Source organism: Rhinatrema bivittatum, chromosome 5 (genome assembly GCF_901001135.1).
Source record: "Rhinatrema bivittatum chromosome 5, aRhiBiv1.1, whole genome shotgun sequence".
Classification (NCBI taxonomy): Eukaryota; Metazoa; Chordata; class Amphibia; order Gymnophiona; family Rhinatrematidae; genus Rhinatrema; species Rhinatrema bivittatum.
Genome location: NC_042619.1, coordinates 28620648 through 28647496, shown reverse-complemented (window position 1 = coordinate 28647496; position 26849 = coordinate 28620648). Strand labels below are relative to the sequence as shown.

The 26849-nt window shown below is 46.9% G+C and overlaps 1 protein-coding gene across 1 annotated transcript in view; it reads right to left on the bottom strand.

Moving 5' to 3' along the window:
- Positions 1-1914: 1914 nt before the first annotated feature.
- The window catches only part of CAPN5 (calpain 5), a 193196-nt gene continuing 168261 nt past the window's right edge, over positions 1915-26849 (bottom strand). The window contains exons 5-13 of the mRNA XM_029602169.1: positions 25108-25300; positions 23532-23725; positions 19786-19863; positions 18795-18990; positions 16212-16334; positions 15921-16117; positions 14616-14737; positions 8570-8706; positions 1915-6851 (exon numbers count right to left, since the gene is read on the bottom strand). Coding sequence (XP_029458029.1) covers positions 6669-6851; positions 8570-8706; positions 14616-14737; positions 15921-16117; positions 16212-16334; positions 18795-18990; positions 19786-19863; positions 23532-23725; positions 25108-25300 — 1423 coding nt within the window. The 3' untranslated portion in view covers positions 1915-6668. The remainder of the gene's footprint in view (positions 6852-8569; positions 8707-14615; positions 14738-15920; positions 16118-16211; positions 16335-18794; positions 18991-19785; positions 19864-23531; positions 23726-25107; positions 25301-26849) is intronic.

The window sequence follows — 26849 nt, the reverse complement described above, 5'->3', positions numbered from 1 at the left end:
AAAGGTTGAGAACCACTGCTTTAGATGGTGAGCAAGTGGAAAATTGTGTTTTAAATCTATTTATTTTATCTAACAAGGAGATGGCATATGCATTGCAGGCATTCTTTGAGAAGTTGTAGTTATTTGATATGGAGGAAGATGGATCCTTGAGTAAGTGTTTGATGGTTTTGAAGAGTAATTTGGAATTAAATATTACCCTGTGAATCTGTTTTGTACAGTAATCTTTTTTGCTTTATTGATTTGTGCACGGTATTTTATTAGGCGGGATCTGCATTTTTGCCATTGTTTCTCAAATGTTCTCAGTGTCTATTTGGTTCATCTTAGCTCTTCGCTGTACCATGATTTCTTTTGTTTAGAGGTATTCTGTTCATTTTGGAATGTTTTTGTCTGAATTGGGCTTAAGTTATCTGCAATATCATTGACGATATTATCTCGGGAGTCAAAAGCTGTGGAGGCATTAGCTTGATTAAAGTCAATTAACTTATTTTTAATAGATTCTTCAAGTACATCCAGTTCTATCTTTTTTCGGAAGGTTTGGTAATTATTGAAATTTGTTTGCTTTGTATTGAGGAGGGTTATATCTGCTTTTAAGAGTTGGTGATCAGACCAGGGCAATATTTTGTGGGTGGTATTGATTATTTTATTTATTTATTTAAATCTTTTATATACTGACGTTCGTTTGCACATCACATCGGTTTACAGTGAAACAGATACGTTAAAGATTTGGAAAGAGAATAGGAAATTGGACAGTTACATATTAACATTTTAAGAGAAATTACAACAGTTCAGGGTAGATAAGTTATAGGTACAGGGTACAAGCAATACAACAAAACTGCATTTTTATATATATGGTGTCTTAACATAGGGAAAAACGGGTGAGAAAAACTTTGAGCAGGGATTATTTAATTATGAAGTCTGTATTAGGGTGCTTGATTGTTTGGAGTGGGGGGGAGCTATGGAAAGGCCATTGTGAATAGTCAGGTTTTCAATTTTGTTTTGAAGATTTTTGTGTTGGATTCTAGTTGTAGGTCTGGTGGCACTGAGTTATTTGTAGTTGGCAAATCTTAGATCTAGGATATGTCCTGCTTTATGAGTACACATTTAGACTTCTTCTTATGCCCATGTCTCTCTCTGATTTGAAACTCCATTTTAAGACCAACACTCTCATGGCTTTTGTACTATGCTCTGGGCTGGAGAAACATTTTCTCATCGGTCCATAAAATGACTTTTTCCATGTCAGCTGACGTGTATGTTGAAGCATCACATAAAATGTAGAAACATGGATGATCCTTATCAGAACAATGTGTCCCTGGTAGAAAGGACATATTATGGTTGGCGAGAGTAGGTATTTATTTAATACATTTTTTATACTGACATTCGTGGGTACATCATATCAGTTTACATGGAACTAAGAGAAATACAGAGAATGGGGGGGGGGGGGGGGGGGGGGGGGGAACGGGGGAGGGGTGTAAGGGGACCAGACCATTTCAGAAGGCACCCCCATAGATTGCTAGAATGGGGTTAGAGGGCAGCACTTTTAGCAGATTTGGGGCATACCTGGGACAGATCTGGAGGGGTGTACTGGTGAGAGAAAGGGTTGAGAGGTCAAGTAAATGCAAGATTGAGGGTAGAGTTGGCGTTGGGTTGCAGATGAAACATGATCATCTGCCCCAAAGCTCAACGAGGAAGACGGGATGGGCCAATTTTTCTCGTATCTACTGTCATTTACCACATCAGGACGTGAGATTAACAAGACCCTTACATGCACCTGACCTGTGCAATAAGAAATGGCATGTGACCTCTCACCCAATCACAGCGCTCAATCCATAAATGGCATTTTATACCCCCGAGTCACCCTCCAAAATCTGTTCCCTTCTGCGCACATTTTATTGTTATCTACAGCCACAAAACATACCAGTTTTCAACCATTTTATTGCATATAGACAAGCATCAAAGTACAGCAGCAAACAGCAGGTGCCTCCCAGTCACTCTAGGTGGGGTGGGGAACAGTGTTTAAGGCAAAACAGACAAAAGAAAAATGAATACATCTGCTTAGCTAAAATATAAAAGTTTAGATAATAAGGTGATACAGAAACAAACACCCCCATAAACCTGAATACACACACAATCTGAAAAGGAAATTACACATTGCCCGTAGTAAGAACCAAGATTATATTGATTACTATTTAATAATCTCAATTACAAAGAGTTAACATGGATTTTCTTAGAAATTAAACAAATTCAGTCAGAAAATGGATAGAAATACATTTGGCATTTTTGGTCCTAAGACAACAGGTGGAAAACAAAACTTTTTTTTTTTTTTTAAACCTTTGAAATTTATGGCTTTGTTCTCTCTGAAGGAATGCGTAAGAGTCCAGGTTAGGTTGGGTGGTTTGAAAACGAGGTTACTGGCCAGAGAGCAGTCAGGGTTTCCAACCGACTCCCATTTTTCTCAGGGCAGATTGGGCCTGCTCTTGGCTTTTTTCCCCCTCTCTGGCATGCAGGGACCGGAAAGCCCTGGTTTTATTAGGAAAAGCAGGATTGTACATCCCTAAAATGCAACAGGGCAAAAAAACCAGCGCTGGATCAGCCCGCTCTGAAAAAACAAATCAAAACAAAGCAAAACCACCCAAAGCAAAACTGGAACTAGTTGGAAACCACAATAGTGAGGCCGCAGTGCATTAGAAGATGTGGGATTCGTCGCCCCAGCTGCATTAATGGGCAGCAGACTGCCTGCATCATGGGGAAATGCACGGGACTACATTTCCCTTGATGCCACGGCTCTTCCATCTCCCTAGTGAAAGCCAACCAAATGCATTTGAATAATGGGCCTCCGTGGTCCCCCCCCATGGCTCATGTACAGCAACATCTTCATATAATTTGCATCTTGGTACAATAAAGAGGTATCAGCCTACAAAGAATTCATTAAAAAAAATAGCACGCACTGCACAGTGCTGGGGAAGAAAAGCTTAAGAGGCTTTGAAGCCTGGCTCCCTCTTACTCCCCTTTTCTTTTCTATTAAATCAGTTGGGGAGGATCACGGAGCAGGGTAAAGAGACCGTCCGGCCCGGCAGGGTTAGGGAAGCTGCGGTGGCTGGCGCCTCTCCGCCTCCTCCCAAGTCTCCAGAAGTAGCAGCAGCATTGTATCATGCGACATCACATTGTGGGAGGGAGAGAGAGAGAGGTGGGGGGGGGCAGGAGAGAAGCACGCGGCAGCTGCTGCTGGAAATATGGCACCACCGTGGGAAACAGTCAAGGAGAGGACCAGGGCAAAAAAAACAAACAAACCCGTGAACGGACTTCTGTAGAGGCCTGTAACTTCCCTCCCGGAAGAGCTGAATCAGCAGGGGGGAGGAAAAGGCAGGAGCCCAGCAGCAGCGAGAAACTGTGCCTGAATTACTCTGCCTCGCCGAGCACTGCTCCAAGCATCTTTTACCTGGCCTGTCCACCCAAGAAGCCGAGGAAGATCACCAATATAACCAACTGGCATAAAATGGTTCCTGTTTGGGTGAGGGGACAAGTGAGGTAGGTCAGACAAAATGGCATCTCGGGGATCAGCTGCTGGACGCTACTGGGGTTTGAAACTGGCTCGACGTCAACTGGACAGGATCATCCAAGCCGTGATTTGCTTTCACTGCATTTGTGGTTGTCTAGGAGGCAATTCTTCCAGGAAAAACAGACTACATTTTCACAGATGAGATGGGGGTAAGGCCAGGATGTGTGATCCCACCCTCAGCGCTGCCTCATCCGTCCCTACTATTCTTTTAGAGTTGACCAAATCTTTCACCCTAAGCAGCAGCTCGGCTCTTGCTTCACATCCATGGTGGCTTGAACAGAAGACCTTACCTTAAGCCTCAGGCTCTGCAAAGCTTTCCAGCCGAACCTGTTTCTACACTTGGATGGATCCAGCATGGATTAATTTAACATGCATCCAGTAATCAACAGTGAAGACAAGAGTTAACTGGCCCAGCTGTGCAAATTGTTGCAGTGCCGACAGAGTTTACACACATTAAACAGACCTTGGGAGTACACTGTCTCCACACATTGGCGCTTACACAAAATAAGCAAATACATTAAGATTTCAAAAACTCACTTCCACATTTGCATCTGCGCCATCCCAGCACTTGCCAAGTATTTTTAACAGAAAATACTTGGTTTGCTTTTGGAGTGTTGCTCATGTCAATAAACCACCTCATTACTGAGCCTCCTAGCACAGGGGTGAGCGCGGAGATCCGGACACAGATGTTGCAGTCCTGAGAAAAGATCGTGGAGCTCAGGAGACTCTATTACAGTCTTTATAAAATGAATAAATGGGTACAGAGATGCATGGATAGGATTTCATCTTATGACTATTTCAAGGCTGGGGGGGTGTCCGTTTAAGACTCTGCTAATGAAGCAATGAAGGGCTTTGGTGAATGGACGATTGACCCTCACAGCAGGAACCAGATGTTCCATGCAACAGCCACCGTTGGGTTACACTTACAAGTGGCTGTTGCTATTGCTTATTCATTTTTAAAAGATTTTATCTGGCGATTTTTCAACTTTTATGATTCTTCAATAAAGGTCAGTTTCTCTGTGAAGGACAGTGATTATCAGTACAACAGCACCTAAACTTCTGGGTTTTGTACGATGCCCCCATTAGTCAATACGTCACCCTGGTAACTTATGGCAATAGGATTGTAAGACACAAGTCCCACCCCCCCATTCTAAAAAACACCCCTGTGTGTGGCCCATCAGGACTGGAAATGCACACCCCAGTCCTAACAAAACTGCAGCACTGACTGTTTTAACCAGTTTTCTGTACTCCTGGAAAAAGCGACTAACCCTATCGGATGAGATAGGTCATTTCAGCCTCAGCCAGTGGCTTGAGGTGCGGTTTTAATGGCCCTGATAATGAATGATTGGTTATGAATGTGGACATTTGGCCTGCCTGCTATGCATTAGGCAGGTTGAACCTGATTGTGGAATTTGCAGGGCACAGTCACGGGAGGGAGCCTGTCCGTCATGCAGCGTACAAGACGACCTCAGTACTGAGGGGTAGGAAGGGTTTTCATTAAACAGTCTAAAAACAAAAAAAAAAAGGGTGGGAGCCCGCCCAATGGAGGGACCTGGGTTTGACGCCCAATTCAGGCCTTCCCAACTCCCTGGGTGGACCGAGGCAAGGGCTGCTACAGAGGGAGTCACCGTCAACGTGCAACAGCGACGCCACCTAGCGGCTGAATTTATTGTACAATTCCGGAAGGAGCCCTAGGGTTAAATAATTGGGAGTGCGATATAAAAACACAGAAAAAACATTTGCTGGGGAATCTGTGAATGAAGGCTCTCAGCGTTCTGGTCCTGGTCCTGGTCCTGAGTTGGAAGCTCAACAGGAACCGGGACCAGGAAACTGCCAGGTCCCAAAGTAAAAAAAAAAAAGAAATTCCAAAGTTAAATTACCAACCAGGCTCACTAAAAACCAACATTCCATGCACTGTCAGTGAAGCGTGGCTGTTGGTCGTGTAGTTAAAATATCCACCTTAAAGCATTTTTCTCTGTGCCAAAGCTCCCCTTTGCTTTTGAGAGTAATGGCATCCAGAAAGGGCATCGAATGAATGTGTTTCTAATTTGAAAGAATTACCGGGATGTGCAGAACGCTCCACTTCTTGCTTCTGAGGCAACCGGGGCAAATCTCTTCTGAATGTCATAAAGTACTGTTCAACACAAGGAGGTCTGTGCCGCAGTCTGAAGACAAACCACCAGATGGAGCCAGAGTTTACGTGGCGATGAAGAAAGAAAGGTGGTCATCCAAATTTATTTTTAAAATAGTCTTTCTGGCCAGAGCCCCTTGCTATGTTAAGGATAAGAAGCAGGTGGGGGCAGTATTGGGGGGGGGGGGAGGGGGGGGGTGAAAGAGTCAATTAACATTGAAATACGAACACGCACTCCAAATCCACCGGTTCCAAGGATTTTGGCCACGCTTCATACTTTTTGGCCCATATTTCGATGTACTGTTTAACTTCCATCTGGTCATAATGTAAGAATCTCTTTAAAATGAATAAATGTACAAAGATATCTTTGTTAATTATCCAATAAAACATGATTTACTGATACTGGCTACCACAGAACATGTCTATAAATCGGGGGTCGCTTTAAAACATGGTGCATGAAGGAGGTTTAAAAACATTTTTTTTTTTTAAAAACTGGGATGAACTGGACATTAGCATGTAAACAAACGACACCAACACTGCAGCTTCTTCTTGCTGCAACCAAGCGCATGGAGGCACGCCGTAGCTGCTCCCGCCGAGCTCTCAGGTCCACGGCCGACAACAGAAAGCAGAAGGGCAGAGAAGCTCCCAGGATGCCCTCGGCAATGCCACGGCTGCAGCAGCCACTGCTTCTCCGGGTTTCTGCCTCACCGCTTCTCATTACCGCTTCCCTTTCGGCTCCCTCTCAATCTTTTTTTTTTTAAGATACTCGACATCAGCACAGATGGGGAGCGGGGACGCTTTTCCGTTTTGGCTACAACGTGGCTCCATTGGAATAAGAAAAAAAGGGGACACGTTTCTGTTTGCTGAAGGCACCTCTTAGCGTTGAATAGAAAGGAGTGGCTTTTCTTCTCGGGTCACATGCATAGCTCCGGACCTGCACGCCGTGTTTCCGGCACCGGAGGGGGGGGATCCCGGGACTCCTTAGATCTTGGTGAGGGTACTGCTGGTGAGGAGTCTCACGTTGACGGTCCCTGGGAACTGACTGGATGTTTTCTTCCCCTTGTCTTGAAGCTGAAGGCTGTGCTGTGTATGAACGTCGCCGGAGTCGCCGGTCAGAACCACCTGACCCATGAACTCGTCACTCACCACGTTATGGTTCCAAACCTAATAAAAAGAAGGAAAAAAAAAAAAAAGCAGCCCTCTGAGATTTATGTAGTGCACACGTAAGGGGGCTCCTCCCGCAGACCTCCCCCACCCCCCTCCCCCGTTCTCGAGAACGTGCTCCTCAGGGCAGATTTTAAAACAAATAAACCCCTAATGTAATTGACGTTTTGTCCTTGGGTAAAGAAATTTCAAAAACAGCTATCCCCACCCCCCTTTATTCAAGACACCTGTCCATGCCCGAATTATACCAATTTTCACGTCAGGCAAGTTTAGTGGTCAAGAATGACTAGTGAACCTTCGGCTGTCATCTACTTTCAAGCCCTACTTCTTGCAATTTTCCGCTTGCTCTTTTAGGGATTCTGATTCACCTGGGGCCAGCCCTTTTCCCGGGACCGTGATGCTGTAAAGCTCGGCTTATCAGCTTTTATTTCTATACTCTCATCCCTCTGCAGCGCAGGCAGCACAGCGCCAGTCCTCGGGGTTAAGGAACTGCAGATCCTGGCCTTCCTCACCTGTGCCCGAATCCCACCTGCTGTTCAAGGAATGGCTTGAACCCCCTCCTCTCTGGGTGGTGGGGAGAAGCAGTCTGCGAACACCACCTCCAGGGTAAATCCCCCAACCCCTGCTGGCCCAGGGAACAAAAGCTGCATCCCGCCAACCAAAACTTGGGCTTCCCCCGTGAGGCAGCGGAAAGCAACGCTGCCGGGCTAAGATTGGGCCCGGCCCCCTCTGCGAGGCGTGTAACCTGCACCGGATCAGGAAGTCACTCGGGAGCCCGCCGTTCAAGCATGGCAGCGTGTTGCACTGCCATGCCCGAGCTGGTCGCTCTATTTGGTTTCTGGTGGTGGGTGAAGAGAGAAGACGGGTGGTCCGCAGACAGAACACCACGAGTCTGTCAGGTAGCGACTGCGAGTGACTTCGGGCAGAGGATGCTTTCTCCCTGCCCAAAAAAAAGAAAGCCAGCAACGGAAAGCAGTTGCTGGGGGCGGACACACTGGATTATATACCCCAGTGGCACACGGTAAAAGCAAATGAGAATCTCTGGCAGGCAGCCCGGGGAAGGCATCCCAGTTATTGTGCGATGGCGACACCCAGTGGCCAGGCAGGGTGTGCACATGCCTCCGGCTAAGGACTATTGCTATAACTGCTAGGGTTAGAAGGAAGAAGGGAAGGAGAAATAAAAATGGGTGCAGATCCTGCACAATTGCAGACAAAGGCCTGTGACAACGTAGACCATATCTCCAGCATTTTACCGCAACCAGGTTATACCAACAGCCCCACTGCAAAGCATTACTGACTTTGGATCATTTTTCTCTTTTAAACATGGGACTAGGCCTAGCGGCAGCACAACTGGCCACATGGAGCTGGGATTCACAGCAGCCATCAGCATCCACAGTCCCCAGGAGACAGGGACCACGGCGACACCTACTGGTCAAATTCGGAGAGCGCTTTCTCCAGGGTCTGAAGACAGCCATAGTCTCCGCCTCCCAGGCGAGGGCAGTCCCAGTGACAGCCAAGGGGTAAAGAGAGCGGGGAGGCGTGTAATGCGGGGAAAACAAACAACAAAAAAACAAACAAACAGTGGTAGCCTTTGAATGAAGGCTCAAGGTGCCCGAGAGGGCCACCAGAATCAGAAAACCCAACAGTGAGCAGCAGGAAACCGCCAGGCAAAAAAACCAAACCCCCCTGAAGACTTAAGAGATAACCTCCAGACATACCTGCACGTAGATGGGCTCTCCTGACTTCTTCCGGTAAAATAACCCTTTCACGTCAAACGCGGGGCTCAACGTGTTTTTGTACACAGGCGAGCGCACTTTGCTTCCTTCACAGCTGATTACCACGTAAGGGTCTGCTCCTGAGAGGAAGGAACGGGAAGACAGACAGAGAGATTATCCCAGACAGACACTGGAAGAATAATCCTTCCGTCTGAATAGCGTGCGTCATTCAAGAACATGCAGGAAAGGACAGGGGGAGCCCAAAACTCACTCTTGGGACTGGTCAGATTAGAAGGCGATCTAAAGGTCATTCAGACCCCCTGTCATTAGCACTTTCAATCTCTTAAAAAGCATCCAGATCTCTTCCTGCGGTTGTGACCAGGCTTGTTATTAAGTAGTGGGGGGAGGGGGCATGTGATGGTGTCCGAGACTGAGGCACCACCGCATGATGATTCCTGATGAGAGGGGGGATGCCCTTTGCTATCCCCATCACCTCTCATCTGGGACCTTAGCTCCAGTGGCCTCCCAGTTCTCTGCTTCCGCCCCGCAGTGACCTCACATTGGTTCCTAAAGCATCCCCCCTCCCCCAGCTCGATACTTTGAAACCCCCCCCCCACATTCTTAGTTAACCTGCGGGTGCCTGATGGCCATGATCCTGAAAGCTCATTTTCATAGAGAAACCCCTTTCTGCCCCCCCCCCCCCCCTCTCTTTGAAAATCCAGCCTGCGAGGTCTGCGAGCAGGAAAACGCCCTCGGATTCTGCACCCAGTCAGCGGAGAAACAAAAGGATTGCGCACAGATTGGAGGACAGACTCTCCACATGGATTTTTCTTGCTCTCAGACCATCCCTCTCCACCCCCTCTTTTACCCCAGTCAGAGGCCGGGTAATTTTCAGAAGCTCATTTTGCATGGATAAACGACCATTTACTCGCATAAACCGCTTCAAAACTTGCCCTCCCTCCCCCGTGAGCTGAGGCGGCGTGGGCGCGGCATTCCTAACATCCTCTGGCGTGCGCTGCGGATAACACCAAAATCTGCAATGGGGCAGACGCCGAGAAGGGCGGGGAAACACGAGGAGGAATCTAGCGAGGCTTTCGAGAAACCGTCTAGGGTCTGGCAGATGAGATCTAATAAAAAAAAAAAATGTAGGACCCTGCATTTCGGTTGCAAAAACCCCAAGGGAGCGGTACAGTCTGGGAGCATAGTTCTGAGAAAAGAAGAAGATCTGGGGGTGACTGTAGCTGATGATCTTAAGGTGGCCAAGCAGCTGGATAAAGCGAAGGCAAAAGCCAGAAAGCTGCTTGGCTGCATGGGGAGAGGAATGGTCAGCAGGAAAAGGGAGGCGATGTTGCCCCTGCACAGGTCCCTGGTGAGACCTCACTTGGAATACTGGGTACAGTGCTGGAGCCCGCAGCTTCAAAAGGATATAAACAGGATGGAGGTGGTCCAGAGGGAGGCTACTAAAATGGTCATTGGTCTTCATTCTAGAGCATATGGGGACAGACAAAGATCTAAGCATGTGAATCCTTGAAGAAAGGTCAGATAGGGGAGGTTTAATGAAAACATTTAAACACTTCTGATGCGTCAATGCACAGGAGGCAGGTCTCTTTACATGGAAAGGAGACTCTAGAGTGAGGGTAAAAAAGGTACAGACTCCAGACTAACTAAGGAAATATTTCTTCACAGAGACGGGTGGCGGGGATGCACGGAACGGCCTCCCGGTGGAGGTCCTAGAGACAAGGACAGTATCTGAACTCAAGAAAGCATGGGATAAACACAAAATCTCTGAGGGAGTGGAAGGGCTTGTACAGCAGGGCAGTCTATGTAGATGGGCAGCCTAGATAGGCCAGAGACAGCCTTACTCTGCCCTCATGTTTCTATGTAAATTGAGCAGTGCAATTTTATTTATTTAAAAACTTTTCTTTACCGTTGCTAAGTTAAATACCATCGCAACGGTTTACATGTAGGCACATATTTAATGTAGGCAATTGCTCCAACAGCATCACATGACTGTGTGCTTACATCCCATTCTCAAAGACAACTCATTCCTCGCAGGTCACAGTACCTTGGACGGACCCAGATTAAGAAATTATCCAAACATCATCATGATTTATTTATTTAAAGCTTTGTGTACACCGCTTATTCAATTTGGGTAGGACTAAGCGGTTTAAAAAATGTATACATACATAATAAATTACAAATATTACAAAGTAAAACAAATAAAAACAATCGGAATCATACACAATACATAAGGAAGAAGAGTAAGGGACCTTTCATGGGTTCCTTTTTTAGACTTCTCTAAATCATCATCAGCTCTGGATACTGCTTATGTTGGTCCAACATCACCACAATTTCCAGAACCAATACAGCTGCCGGGGAAAAAACCCACAACGCTCATTTTCAGCACACATCCACTAAGGTTTTTTTGTTTTTTTAACTATTTATTAAATTTTAAATCAAATATATAAATAAGACAATTTACATAGTAATGAGACAAATATAAAAAAATATATAGGAAATTACATCTATGTAAATCTGTCACAATTAGACCCCAATAATAGGGGAGGGGAAGCAGGAAAAAGCCACAGGGAATGGCCATAGCATAAATCTAAATAAAACCAGATCAGAATGGCAGAAAACCGCCCATTCGTAAAATTCCACTTTTAGAGGGGAAGAAGAAATCACAACCCCTGTCTTGCATCTAAAAATTCTTTAAGGTGACTGGGATCAAAAAAGATGAATCTGGAAGAATCAAGAGTTATCGCACGTTTGATGGCTCCAGAGACTTTCATGGCTAACAATGTCTTCCTTTGCTCCTGCGTTGCTTTTGATATGCCTGGAAACATCCCAATCTTCTGACCGTTAAACAAAACGTCCTTATTACGGAAATAAAGGCAAAAAACATTATCACGGTCTTGCAAAAAAAATCCCCAAAAGTCACCAGTATGGCCAATCACATTTCCTTCATCTGAATTTTCAAGGATTTGTGTTAACAGGCACATCCATCACAGCATTATCCACTGATCTTTTAGGAGCTGGAGGAAAAAAAGATTTTTTCCATAGGAGGCAATGCAGTCTGAGATCTTTTAAGACTTCTTTCAAGTAAACTGAAAATAACTCAGAAGAAATCGGTGGAGAGTTCACAATTCTCAGATTATGAGATCTAAGAGAATTCTCGCTGTTTTCAATTCTACGAGAAGTAGACGATGGGTCTTTAATAATATGAACTTGAATCTTAGAAACAGACACTTCTTCCTCAAGCACCTTCTTCTCCAGAGAACTAAGGCGAGATTCTTGAGATTGAAAATTGCTATGCAAGTCAGCAGGTCAGCGAGACTAAAGATGTGACAGATTTATTAATGGACATCATCATCATCCAAACAGAATCCAAAGTGATGACTGGAGGTTTAACAAGAAGGAGCCACAGCAGACAAAACTGAGTCTCCCCGATTCTCAACAGGTGTGTCAGCCGGCAATGCGAGTTGTGTAACAGTTCCCACAATAGCATTCTGACATCCATTAATTTGATTTTTTTTCCTGATAGCCACATTCGTAGTCTAACTGGCCTGATAAACATTTGAATAGACATTAAGCGTGTTTGTTGCAGGAGGTCTGGTGCATTTTTCTCTCTTACCATTTGAAAAAAAGATTATTGGATCTGAAAATGTCTGCATGTCGTACTCCCAAATTTAAATCAAATGAAAGAAGCAGCCTCTCTTGACTCGTAACACACAAAGCGTAAACGTGACTAAACCTTAACTCAGGGAAGTAGGGAGCCAAGCCCGAGTAACTCATTTGCATCAGCGGTGTGGCCATTTCCAAGTTTACGGTTTTTCTATTTTCCTGCCAACAATTCAGTTTGAATTAGGAAGTGGCTGGATTGTTGCCAAGGCTCCTCTCTGCTTCCCAAGCACCAGTGAAGACAGAGTTTTATCTGCGAGTCACGGAGGTAGCAGTCACGGGGACTTCTATTCTCTTACAGAATGTACCTGGAATCATTAATACTCCAGTCTTGGCTTCTTCTTTACCTAAAAACATTCCTATCTTACACTGAAGTCACTTCGCCGACTCTCACTCTGCAAGGCTATAATTCCCCACCAATGCTTTCGCCCGTTTCAACACATAGGCTGGTTCTGCTTTAATTCGAGACTTAAAATTGGGCTTAGATTCCACTGAGGAGTCACGGCCTTCACTCTTCGCACAACGCGAACTCACCGTTACCCGCTGTCTTCCCTGCTGGCAAATTAAAACATACCTTCTTTTCTTCAGCCAGTAATCAACAGGATGGTCATTTACTCTATCGGGCAACCAGTGCTCAAGGGATCAACCCCCATCTCAAGATCACAGGTTATTCGTTCTCATCCCCAGTTTCAAGTGTAAAGCTAGACAAGGCTGAAGTCCTAACTGTGCATTCCCAGCTCCTTTTCTTGAGACAAAGATCCACCCCGTTCACTCCAAAAATGTTCTTGAGAAGAAAATGCCATTGTATCGAAGTAAAGAAAGAAAGCACTTTGTCAAAGAAGACATTTCGTTGGCACTTCTGAACAAAACAAAAAGAACGAAAGAAAGAATTTAAGTTGCTCAGCACGCAACCCACTGCGGCACGCAACTGCTCGAAGCAACAATTTGGCCTACGGTGCAGAAATGATGTATCCCACCATGAGGGAGCCGAGCGCGGCCGCACCCAATTGCATGAATTCCACGACAAATCTCTGTCATCATCAACGGATGCTGCTGGAGGCAGGAGGAGGAGGGGGCGCTCCAAGATGGAAGGCAGATATGCTTGCCTTTTATATAACTAATGCTCCAATGGGCCTTCAGGTAGTCCCTACTGACTAGGCATGAGAAAGAATTGCATGCAGGCTGCCTCAACTGAATGACCTTTTATTTCATAGGTATTCATTAGGTATCCTGAAATCCAACCCGTCTGTGACCCTCGAGGACCAGAACTGGACACACTTGCTCCCACCAACAGCATCAGCAGAACTCCTTATGCATAATGCTTTGGCTCCACACAGAAAGTAGTAGGGGAAAGCTGGGGTTCAGGGCTCAGCTGTTATTTTTGTGCTTTCAAGTTTTACACCAGTGTTTCTCTGTGCGCTGATTACAGCAAATACTTTCTCCCAAAAAAAAAAAAAGTGTGTCTCTTCCTTCAGTGAAGTAGAGTTCCTGCCAGTGCAGACACTTTCTATAAGCTCCTCTCTTTTCAGACACTTCTAGGTGGTTTGGACTTCTGCCTGGGCAGTTGCTTAGCACAGAAAATCCCCATCCTGACACCATGTGTCGCAGAGCACGAGCGGTCTATGGCTGGCTGGAGGACACATTCACAGTCTGGACTCCAGTTTTCCTGTTTCATAACTTTATTCTTTACACATTAAACAACATTCAAGACTGCTTACCTTGCAGTACGTCATCAAAACACATCAGCAGGTCGGTTATGTTTAAGGAGCTGCCGTCTCCCTAGCTCTCATCTGAGCCCTCACTTTATTCCTGCTCAGGAGGATACACCCTGCACCCAGAATGCCCTTTCTTAAGGTGGATCGGTCTATTAAGGTGTACTGAGGGGTTTTTATAGGGCACTCTGTCACAAAAGGAATACACAAAATAAACACCTTGAAGCAGTTTTCACTGAGGGGATAGCATCACTTAACACTGTCTCCTAGATTTTTGGCTGAATATTCTCTGCATGGCAGAACTGAAATTTGCCTACACAGTTCAGCCTACAGCGCCCAGCAGAGTATAATGGAGAGAGAGCTCTGGGCAGAGCTACTAAGCAAAGCACTTGATCTTTGACTGATAATTACGCTACAAGAGCAACTATAGCAGCCTTATTTATTCATTCTTCCAGCCTTTGGCACCGCACCAATGCACTTCAGCAATGGATTAAGGGAAGCCACAGCATCCTGTCTTATCCACTGCTGTAACAACCGAAGGGGCACTAACTTTCAAGGTTTTGGGCACACACAGTATTTGACAAAACAAAAAAAAAAAAAAGAGAGAGCGCCACCACCCCATATCCCTCGCCAACGAAGCACGGAAGAACTGCTACCTCCTTGGGTGTCTTGGTCCTTCAGGCCGGCGGCAGAGACTACGTGAACCTGAGTTACCAGCTGTGGATATCCGCATATTCCGGACCAGCAGGTGCGAGGGGGCTCGTCCATGGTCAGCTCTCTGCAACAAGGAGGAAAAAAAAAACAAACTGGCTGACGCCATGAAAAACACCCAGCTTGTGGTCGATGACCGACGGACACCGTTGGGTGGGGAGTCAGGAATCGACTGCGAGGATTCGGAAAAAAAACTTGAGGAATCAAGGAAAAAGCTGAAAAAGGTTGGAGCTCCACAGACCACAAAAGCTTCTAGAAACGCTGACAAATGTTTTCCGTGCCGGGCTCCACTGGATGATGTCACCCACATGTGAGGACCACCAACCTGCTTGTCCTAGGAGAAACATTACATATGTAGCAGTGGTGAGGGGATTGCACGGGGTTTTGAGGAGGGCCAACGCTGCAGTGCCTACGTTTATTTAGATCAATAATGGCAGAGGTGGGAAAATAGGTGACAGGTTCAGAGTGCAGTGGTAGGACACAGAAGAGAAACATGGACTTCTAGCAAAGATAAAGGAAGTGTTCTAGAAGATTTTCGAGGATTAGTTCAAAGAACACGGCCAGAAAATGAAAAGGTGCATGGGATGACAGGAGGTGGAAGAACCCTGCCAGAACGGTTGTTTACTTTTTCAAAGAGTACAAAGACTAAGGGACACACAATGATATATTTAGAACTAATAAAAAAAAATTTTTTTTACTCAACCCATAATTAAGCTCTGGAATTCATTGCCAGAGGATGTGGTGAAAGCTATTAGTGTAGCTGCGTTTAAAAACAGCTTGGACAAATTCCTAGAGGAAAAATCCATTAACCATTATTAAGGTGGAGTTGCAGAAATCCACCGCTTATTCTTAGGAAGCAGCTTGGAATCTGTCTACCCCTTGGGATCCGGCCAGGTACTTGTGACCTGCCTTGGAAACAGGATACTGGGCTTGACAGCCTTTGGTCTGAGCCAGTAAGGCAAGTTTTATGTAATTATGTAAATGGTGAAAATTAAAAATGAACTTTGCCAGTCATGCCCTCAGAAGTTCTGGGGCAAATTATCCGAGCCAGTATTGGAGGGCATGACCGAGGGCAAACCATAACGAAGAAAGCAGAGTGCAGTCTGGAGTGATAAACATTAAAAAAAAAAATGGTCAAGGTGTGGATATCAAAGACATCTGTACTTAATAGAGACAAGGACTGCGATAAAAAGTCTTCAGTTACAGCAAGGACTTGCCAAGGAAAGCTACAGAGTGAGCACAGCTCTTACTTGCATTCTGAAGGCACATCGGTGAAGACCCGAACGAGGAACTCTCCGGTGAGTCCAGGCTCGAAGGTGGTGGGAATGATGACATAGCGACCCTCCTTCTGGTCCGACCTCAGGAAGACGCTCCTGGAGTTGATGTAGATGGAGCTGGCCACTTTGGTCTGCAGCGTGTGCATCCTGTACCGCCTGTTCAGTTCCACCTAAGCAGACCCATCACACGTTGAGATTCCAAAGCCATCGTCTCGGGAGCAGGAAGAAACACTACGAATGGAGGGGGGGGGGGGGGGGCCTTACCTTGTAGATATCAAATCCTATGGCCAGGTTTTCCCCTTTCCCTTCCTTTCGGCTGGTCTTTTTTGGTTTCTGCTCAAGGCAGATCAGCACTTCATCTTCTGGCTTCTTCACATCAAACACATACTGGAAGGAAAAAAAACACTCAATGAGGTCATGGAAGGTTTACATCGCCTCTGCGACTCTTCTACAATGTTTGGGTTTTATCTACCTTCCTGAAAGCCTAATCATCCTGATATACCATGCTGAGCTTATGCTGACTTGGACCTTCATGTCCTAACAGGGCAACATTGACCTCTCTCTTTCTACCGTGAGTCCAAAGAGACGCTGGTTTCAGCCATTCTGGATACAGAAATTTAGGACCTTATTTCAATGAAGGCTTTTTTTTTCATAGATCATGGGGAAAAGCTCTGAATAAGGCCTTCAAGGAGCAAAGGTTGGTCTTCTGCATGCCTAGCTCTTGAAAGGTATTCAAAAGAGCAGTGACCCTGTGCACGATCGCAGTGGAACATGGAGAGGAAAGCCCCTCTGGCTCAGATTTTTACTACTATTTGGAGTAGAGGAGCGGCCTAGTGGTTACAGCAGCGGACTACGACCCAGGGAAACCAGGGCTCAAATCCCAATGTCGCGCCTTGTGACCTCGGGCAAGGCACTTTACCCTCCGCTGCCTCGGGTAAAAATTAGACTGTACGCCCTGTGGGGCAAGATGTAATCTGCTTTGATGTGCATTTTGAAGTGCCGAAAAGCAGAATATAAAAATCTAAATAAATAAATGAAACAACATTTGAACAGATACTGCAGAACTCTTGAGAAAACAAAAACAAGGCTATTTAACACCAGAGTAGCATCACATTTCAGTCACCGTGCATAAGTTCGGGCATCCTTATAAGCTGCAACGGTCAGGTTAAGCCTAACCGCTGAGGGCCTAACGTGACTTTTGTCAGATGCATTAAAGCGTGACCATACAATTATGGTAGGCCAAATCCGCAAGGGCCCTGTTAATACAGTAATGTACCAGAGATCAACGGTAAGCCGGTACTTACCAGCAAAGCAAGTCCTAAATCTTCTCAAACCCCGCCCTAACAATCTCGGTGGGTGAACGCATCTTCCAAAGGCTGAATGCGGTGCCTTTCTCTTGGAGACGAGAGGGATGGAAACCCTACCCCACCCACCTCGGCACCACCACCAGTGGCTCCCATGCTTTTGCCTTATCAGGAGCCATTAAACAAGGTGGGATCTGGCGCGCCACAAAATCCTCCTGCTGCAATTCACAACCGCTTCCCTATCACCAGGCAAGCACACGAACAGTTTTCTGGGTTTTTTTAAATTACTGTAATAGGAAAAAAAATCCTCCCAATTCTCAGATTAAAAAAACTAGAGGAGATCTTAGGAAAAAAAAAAAAAACAACCCATGCACATAAAATAGTGCAGGAGTGGCCTATTCCAGTCCTTGAGAGCCACAACCAGACCAGGTTTTCCAGAACATTCACAATGAATATGCATGTGAGAGATCTGCATGCACTTCCTCCATTGTATGCAAATCTATCTCATGCATATTTATTGTGGATGTCCTGAAAAGCCAGCCTGCTCTCGAGGACCGGAGTTTGCCACCCCTGCAACAGTGTGTCTGACCTGTATTTTCTAGTCTCATCTTGTCACCCATTTACTGTCACTCAGAGTTCCCCCTAGGTTCAACCTTCTGCTGGGTGTCTGTGGCCATTGACCTTACTGTAATCTACATCCCATAGCCATCAATCTCTTTCATGAACGTCAAGATCTCCAGTTTTCCTGTCAGAAGCATTCAATTACCCCTCCTCCGGGATCCCCAGCTCGAGAAAGATCGAAGTTTGGCACATGAACCAAATGGTCTTTCTTCTGCCTAATTACTGAAATAAGTGTGTTGGGTTTTTGTGGCTAGCCCGAGGGCACAGTGGCTGCTCAGCACACTGCCAGGGAGGATATCCAGCTTTGATTCTTGGACCGACCACTGCTTATTAGGATGAGTGGGGTTTGTAAATGCTCCAGATGTGGATCTACAGAAGCACTTACCCACCCTTCTTAGAGGCACCCATGTCAGGTTCTAGAACAAATCTTCAGGGACAGAAAAAAAAGTGTCCCCAAAGAAATATTCTCTCATTCCACAACATTTGAGCCATTCCAAGTGGGTTTTTTTTTGTTTGTTTTTTTTAAATTAAGTATTCAGTTCATTGCACTTGAACATGTTAAAAAAAAATAAGAAATTGACCACTCACCTTTTACAATATCTGTAGAAGAAACCTGGGGACACTAAAATTAAGCTCCCAGTGAAAGCTAATGGGTCAAACTGCTATGAGAAAGATCCTTTAAAATGTCTCCCCCCCCCCCCCCCCCGCATTGAGCCTGTGAAATTCCCACAACAGACAGGAGCCGCAGTGCCTCTGGGGCGGGTCCCTCTCCTCTATACCATCACGCGTGGGCTTCCAGCAGGGTCGAGGCAGATTCTAACGAAGCTGCGATTCCACAAGGCAGAGCCCGTTAACCGAAACAAAAAAAAAAAAGCGCAAAAGATTTTTTGGCGCTCGTTCCCGATCGCGTTTCCCAGCTTACTTGCGGGTTCTGCAGGAACGTGTTCCTGTTGTTGACGCAGCCCCCGCAGCGGCTCCGTAAGGGGTCTTCGTGCCTGGTCCAGGCCCCTCGCAGCACCGCCTCCTCCCAGGTCTTGTGGACGCTCAGGTAAGACGTGTTGATGAGGCGGCACATGATGAGGTCCGTGTAGTGTTTGCAGAAATCTTCGAACGTCATCCTGTCACGGGTCAACAAATCTCGCATTATTTCGTTAGCCCGCAAACCCAGGGGGCCATGCCCTCACGGTCCCTTATTTACGTCCGCCAAACCGCGGCGGTCAAGGGACAGAGCCGACGCGTTTTAAGTTTAGTGAAGGGTTGCGTCGGCGCTGCAGAGCACCGCGCGGTGCTGGGGGCGTCCCGGTTTTGATACAAACTCAAGGGGAAAAACAAAAGCCGCTATATTAACTGGCGTTACTGTGGTTTGTTTTTTTTTTTTTTTCCAGAACTTTCTATGTGGATACTACATCCTACACGGCCATCAGCGGCACAGAGATTGAAAAATCAATGCTTCTTCTCCCCCACTACCCACTGCCAATACATTTTTTGCCTATCAAAGTTAATTTTATATTACCTCTATCCTGAACTGCTGCTGTTTGGATGAATTAAATACATAGGACCAGAGACTGCAGACTGCAAGTGCCTCTACGTCTCGCAGTAATGGGACCACTTCCGTTTACAGAACCGAGGGAATCTCTGCCGAGGCTGCCAACCTGTGCCCGCAGCTATTGCGATGCGAGCGGCTGCTCGCTGTCCACCCAAGGGGGGGCCCAACAGCAACACATCCCACAGCTAGGAAACGTGGGACTGGAGCGGCAGCAGGCCTGCGCGCGCAGAATTCAGCTCACGCGCTCCTATTTCAGGGCCGCTCTCTTTGTGTGTAAAAACAAACAAAAAAAAAAGGCTACAGCGATTTCTCGTTTGTAGGGAAGGTCCTGGAATTTTCTTCCATGATGAACAGCAAAAAAACTCACCAAAATTCTCCATCATCATCTACCGTGACGCCCAGTTTCTCTCTTTCGCTCTTGCTCACTTTCTGCCACTCCTCAGAACTGAAGGGGGGAGATAAAAAAAAAAAAAGCAAAATGCTTGTTTAGGAGCAGGAAGGACGAACACTGTTTTGTCCAAACGTACCACGTTTTGTTTTAAACTCAGGTATGCTTCATCTACTTCCCCTTCTGACTTGCAAAATATACGGTATATACATTTAAGGAAAGATTACTGTAATCTAGGCCTAAATTTAGTGCCACTTGTATACTAACAGTAAACATGCAGAAGAGAGGCCCCTCTAACAAATATCTTAAATATGGAGATCCAAGGAAACACGAGGTGATAAATCTGACCCTGCCTTCTCCTCTGCGCCATTAAACTCAGGCAGCCTGGATCCAACCGTAAACCAAAGAGGCAAGTCCTGCAGTCCTGGTAAATTCCACATTAAAGCTGCTAAATCAGCGCTGCCCAAACGTTTAGCATTTGAAAATTCACATGACCTCAGAGGACAACCAACACAAAATCAGCATGACTGCGGTCTCCCTCCAGCAATCACACCTCTCTCACCCTCCCTCAATCCCCACCCTCTCCAGTCAATCCTCTCTCTCAACCTCCGCCCCTCCAGCCGAACCTCTCTTACATCCCCCCGGGCTCCTCTCACCTTCCCAGTCCATCCCCTCTCTAACCCCTCCAGTTACTTTTGCATCCTCCAAACCATTTTTATAACCCCCAATTAATCCTGCCATCCCCTCCCTCTCATCCCGTCCTCATCCCTCTCTGCTTCACCTCCTCCTCTTCAGTCCTTCTCACCCCCTTCCCAAGCTGATCCCCACTCACCCCCAGATCCTCTTACGTTTCCCAGTCCATCTTCTGTCATTCCCTCCTCTAACTTCCACAACCAGTCCTTCTCCACAACTCCTCCTGCATCTGATCCCTCCCTTCAGTCAGCCCCTCCTCCAAACATAGCCCTGGCCAGGATCAGCAGCAATATTTTTCCTTTGGGTCCAAAGCCAACCAATGGGAAGAGAGGACAGGATGCAACGAGGGCAACATTTTTTTTTTTTTCTTGGGTAGGTTCAGTGGCGGGTGAGGATAGAGGAGGAGCAGTGGCAATCTCCGCCATCCCGTGAACGCTCACAGCCTTACACTCCCAGAGTCCAAAGATGATATAGCGAGTGGCAGCAGCGCAAATAATCGAAGTGCACGAGACCTGTTGTCCGGTGCAAGCTCCCAGGCTCTGCAGCGGCCCTGATCTCTCCTTATGCGGGGCCTGCTGTTACCACATGAAGTCCCCAGGAGGGCAGTGCCACTTCAGGGCCTGTGAGTGCGGGCTGGCTCACAGGACCCATGCCCCACTGCCACTGCTAATGCTGCTGGGGATGCCTTTTGAGGCCACCTGTGACCCCCAGCTGAAGGTTTTGTGAGCCCATTCGGGGTCCTGACCCAGAGTTTGGGAAGCCCTGTGTGCTATATGCCAACTGGGTTGTGATTTACTAGGGCTGGTATATCCATTTGTGAGGGAGCAAGCATTTCTTCACTGAAATGTGGGCAGATAGCCACTAGAGGAAGCTACAGACGTCAGGAGAGAGACCTCTGCGGGGCAAAGCATGTTGGGAGTAGTAGTTTCATAGGGACCTGTCCTCCATTCTCCATTTAAGAAACCTGCGGCACTCAGCTGCCAGGCAGGTGTAGGAGAGCAAGGGTTTTTCTCACTGGCTGAATTTTGCTGGCTAGAATATCTTGACGGTTGGCGGCCGATGAACTCAGTTGTGATCAGTAAATAAGGGACTGGGTGAAAATAAAGAAAAGAAATCATGTCTGAGTGTTAGGTCTCATCACTGGGGAGGACAGTCCAATCCCTACCCCAAAGAGCTTACAGAGGGAGCAGGCCATTCTCATAGGAATGTGGCCAAAAAGAGCTGTGGCTTTGCTTCTGGTATCCTGTGACTTGTGCCATCTTCTTATTAGCTGGCAATGAGGGGGAGAGGTAGGCAGCAACAGTTAAAAAGAAGCACAAGAGAAGCCAGGAAGGGATATACTGGGACAGAGAAGAACCACAAGAGGAAATGAGACAGCCACAGGAGGGGGGGAAAAACAAGAGAGAACAGGAGAAATAGGATGAAAGACGTAAGAAATGAGGGAATAGCAAAAGAAATCCTTGCACTGTGCAACACAGAAAGGTACATGACAGATGGTGGTCACGGATGGAAAAGCATGTATGCTGAACGCTCCAAGTTTCAAACAGCAGGCAACACCAAGAGAGTAATCCATCAACCCAGAGAATGCTGAGAGGCCACTAAGAGTCAACAAACAAAGGTACGGCTTGAAATGTTCTTATTGTCCTTGACTGGTGGATGTGAGAATGTAGAAGAGATCAGGCGGCTACAAGTAATCCATAAGAGGAAGAGTGTGGCTAAATGACTTCAAGGGGATTGTGACAGGGCCAGCGGCTCCTGCACCAACAAGGAACTAAGTTATGGCTGGAAATGGCCTCCAGGGGGAGACAGCACAACAGAGCGAGTGAGCGAGCAAAAGCCAACTCAGTGCCTATGCTGGGTGCCTACCTACAACTGTGGGAATGAGGATGGGAGCAGAACCCCCCCTGCCTGGCTACGGCCAGCTGAAAAACAATGGAAATTAAAAGCAGCTTAGACGGCCAGCCAGAAGATGTGCGGAGAGAGCTGGGAACGGGGGCTGCTGGAAGGAGAAGGACTACAGGAGATTGGCAGCAGAGCCAGGGAAACTCCACCGGCCTGGCCGGGGAAAGTCGACGGGCGTCACGAACAGCGAGTGCCTGTCGTCAGCTCCTGCCAGCATTTCAGCCCGGAGCAGGTTTAGGGAGTCCAAGGAAGAAGAGGCAGGTCCTGGGACTGTGCACATAAAGGAGGTTTTGTGACTAGCATGCCACTATTGAAGTCTGACGTTTTACATGAAGAACCTTTATTATTGTTATTTTGTCTAAAAAGAAGGGCTGGCTGCGGGAAGAGTCTACGTTTCACCTCCCCAGGCTCGAGGGTGTTTCCCCCGCCTCAGAGTATCATTAGCGGAGTGTACCTAAAAAAAAGGATCCGGGGAAGGAGCAAGAGTGGGCCGAAGAGGAGGTGAAAGTCTTACCTAGACGGCAGGAAACGGTTTTAATTTGTGTTCATGGTCTTTGAAAAATTAAAAAAAAAAAAAATTTTTCAGGCAAAAACAAAATCTAAAATTGAAAAGGAAACGGAAAATATCAACTGCAGGTTTTATCCACCTCACATCAACACAAATGAAAGCCTCATCCCTAAAATAAGGCTGGAGCGTTTTAATTCTGCAATAATAAAGCTTTACAACGAGGCAGACGAACCGATGCCCCTGTGAGTCTGGAGAGGCGGTGCCACTTGTGCCGGAAACTGTACTGTATATGAACCATCTCACGTCACACGAGAGAAACCGTTCAGGGAAAAATACATAAAGAAATAAACCTTCCTGGACCGGTTAAATAGTTTCCCCCTTCCTTTCTGCGATGGGACATGGGCATCGGATGTCACAAAGCTGGCGAGGAAACGGGAGCAGGGTGCACAGGCGCCGACAGAAAGCCACCAGCACCGTCCTGGGCCTTCGTTGCCCCACGCAGATTCATTGCATCGCTTTCTGCAGGCAGGACTGGGGAACTCTCGACCGGATACGCAGGGGGGTTTTGGTGGGCGGGGGAGAGGGAGTTGCACATAAAGAGACGACTTTGGCCCAGTCTTACCTGTCACTCCAGGCGCCGTTCCACTCCCTTTCCCCCCACGGGTTCCGCATCCTGATCATGTCCAGCTTCTCCGACTTGAAGAAGGCCAGCAGGCCGTGACCCAGCCGGACTTTCCGCACGTCGGTGACCGCGTACGCGTGGCCTTTGACCAGGCCGCAGTCCAGACGCGCCTCCATGTCGGCTGCCGACGTCGCCTGGTGAAGAGGAAAAAACAAAATAAGATGGCATGATACGCAGAGGAAGGTGCCGGCTGGTGGGCAGGACGCTCTGAATGTGCGCATGATCGCTCCCGGCCCTCCACGGTACAGATTTTTCCAGCATGCAGCCGGCGCCAAATTTACCTGGGAGGCAACACGGCCACCTATTCTGGGTATTCTGAAGACCATCGGTAAGGGAACTGTAATACGTCCACGGATGTGCCGTGGCAGAGTGCACGTTCCCCCAGGGCGACGTATATTTTGCTACTTACTTCCAAACTGGTTTTTTGTCAAACTGCTTTAAAACTTCTTTCCGGCAGGCACAAAATTATGCACTTCCCCCCACTGGTCTCCCTGCAGGCCCCAGACCTTGTCACCTGCTCACTTGACCTACCTGAACCATAACTGTTTGGGGGATTATGATTGCAAGCGTCCTTCCTGGCTGAAAGTACTGTAATTCTGTCAGCAGAGGGACAGAGTTTCAAAAGATTTCACCCCTAAGGCTCGGCTGGGTCAAGGCTCTTTGTAACAAATCAAATCAATGTCTCCTGGGACATAAGCGATCCTACTGGGCGGCCAGCTGACCACGTGCCGCATCTCGTGTAAGCCGGTGGTTGCTTTTCCCCCGTCATCACTGTTTTCTAACTTGAATCGAAAGATTTTAATTTAACTGGTTTCTTTCAGTTCCACAGCACTGGCTTTGCAGTGCTCTCCTTATGTGGAGGGAAGGGGTCTGCTTTACGCACTGAAGTTGGAACCCGTGTGGTCTCAGACTCCTGCGTATCCTTATCTTTCAATGTATAGTTATTCTTTTATTTTATTTTATTTAGATATCTTAAGCAAAATGGATAACATCTAACTAGTTTTTAAATGTTTAATTTTCAATGCAATTTCAATTATCGATGCTTAATCTGAGATGTAAACCGACGTGATATGTTTTTACATGAATGCCGGTATATAAAAACAAACAAATAAATAAATCTCTGGACATTTCTTATGCTGACCCAGAAAAAGGTATCACAACCTGTAAGCCGTACGCGCGCACAGGAGGACACCGCACATAGAACAAACGGGGGAAAAAAAACCCGGAACGGCATTTCAAAGAACGCCGCGCACAAATCTGTACGCTGCGTTGCATACGAGAACGTTCTTGTGCGCACACACACTCACCCACCCTTGGAAAAAAAAAAAAAATCAGAGGGAAGGCTGATCGCAACCCGAAAGTACCTATCCTGTTTTACGAAATGCAGCAATGCTTTTTAAAGGCTCCTTTATATACACGGTATGTGGTTTTCTTGGCGTGGGCTAGGCCCCAAACCGTGGAACTGCCGCAGAACACCCTACGCATCACGGAACCGGGTAAACCTTCCCCGCCTTACTTTGATGGAACCACTGATGAGGCCTCCTCTGTTGTGGACTTTCAGGAGCCTGTCGAAGAAGTCGCTCCGTTTCTTCTCATCCGCGAGGTAGTTCCCCTCGCTCAGCTCGATGGGTTCGGAGACGCCGCCGGTAAAGTCCACCAGGGCATCGGCCGTGTTACCGCCATCCAGGGCTTCGTAGCAACCCGCCAACCTGACAAGCAAGCAGCACAGGGAGAGGCTGCACGTTAATACAGCGGGGGTGGGCGGGTGCTGGAGAATTAAACACCAAAATCATCATCCCTGCTTGATGGGGTGGTACGAACAAAAGAATTTAAGGCAACAAATAAAGTCAGCAAGTCACTGATTTTTTTTTTTCCATTTCTCATATTTGCTTTATCCCCAGGTTAAAGTTTTTTTGTTTTTTTTTAAACTTTTATTACTTAGCCGCTCCCATCATTATGAATCACGGTGAGGCTGATTTCCAGAAAACTCTACCCTACGTCATGTTGTGCATTTCTACTTTCTGAAGGACGTGTGCTATCTAACTCCACTTTCTCAGCCTTCAGGAATCACAGGCTCATTGGGTTTTCAATTTCATGCCGGCAACAGAGCCCCACCACCCCCCAAACACCCCAAAAGAAACATATGTAGTAAACCAAAAGAAGTGGCTAAGCTGCTAGAGCAGATACAATAATCATTTTCTCCAAAGACGCAAAACGGGAGAAATTCTTTAGTACATCCGATACTGATCATCAAAAGCATCCCACCTGACTGGCAGTAAGGTCAGTGTATACCCGGGGACCCCACAGCCAGTCGGGTTTTCAGGTTATCCACAATGAACACACATGAGAAAAATTTGCACATACCAAGTCTCCATGATATGCAAACGCATCTCATGTAACGTAGGAACGACGGCAGATAAAGACCAGATGGTCCATTCAGTCTGCCCAGCACTTTGCTTATGGTGGGAACTGCCGCTTCATGCAGGTTCGGCCCATTCGTTCTGTTAAGCATATCCTGAAAATACAACTGGCTGTGGGGTCCCCGAACAGGTTTTGGACGTCCTGGTGTATGCATTATGTATATCTATCTATTTAGGCTATGCACAGTCTTCCACAGCATGACATCATGAATGAGGAAAATGAGCTTAGTTGATGGTAATCTGTTTCTGTACTGGGCAGTTTCTAAAATCCCTGTGTTGCTTGCAGGCCCCACCATTTTACCCACAGGTCTACAAGTGCATTTTCCAAGAGAACCGCACCCGGTCCCCCCTCCCGGAGCTTTTCTTTGAAAAACATGAGGGCCAGCATCCTGGGTACTTCTTCAGCGCTGTAATATGCGCAGGGATTTCAGAATGAAATCCCCATGCAGCGTTAGCCGGCCCCGTTCCTTCACGGCACGGGCAACAGCAACTGTGCTGCATACCCAGGGAGCGGGCGGGAAAGGTTTGGCTAACGATTTAACCGAGTTAGGGTGCATAGCTACCAGGGTGGAAAACCATCTGAAATCCAACCTTAGAAGAATCCGCAGAGGGGACGCAATATCATCAGTGGCCCACGTCCCAGGAAAAGTCCTTTCAAATAGAATTTCTACATTAGCCTTCCCTGGTTCACATTTGTAAAACCGACTTGCTGAATGCTGTTCTTTGTTCTGTGCCCTTACCCTTGATACTAACTGCAGTGGTTAGCAGAGTCACGCTAAAAAGCTGCAGGTCCCATAGCTGGTTGTGAGCAATCTGCGGGCAGCTTTCCGGAGACTCT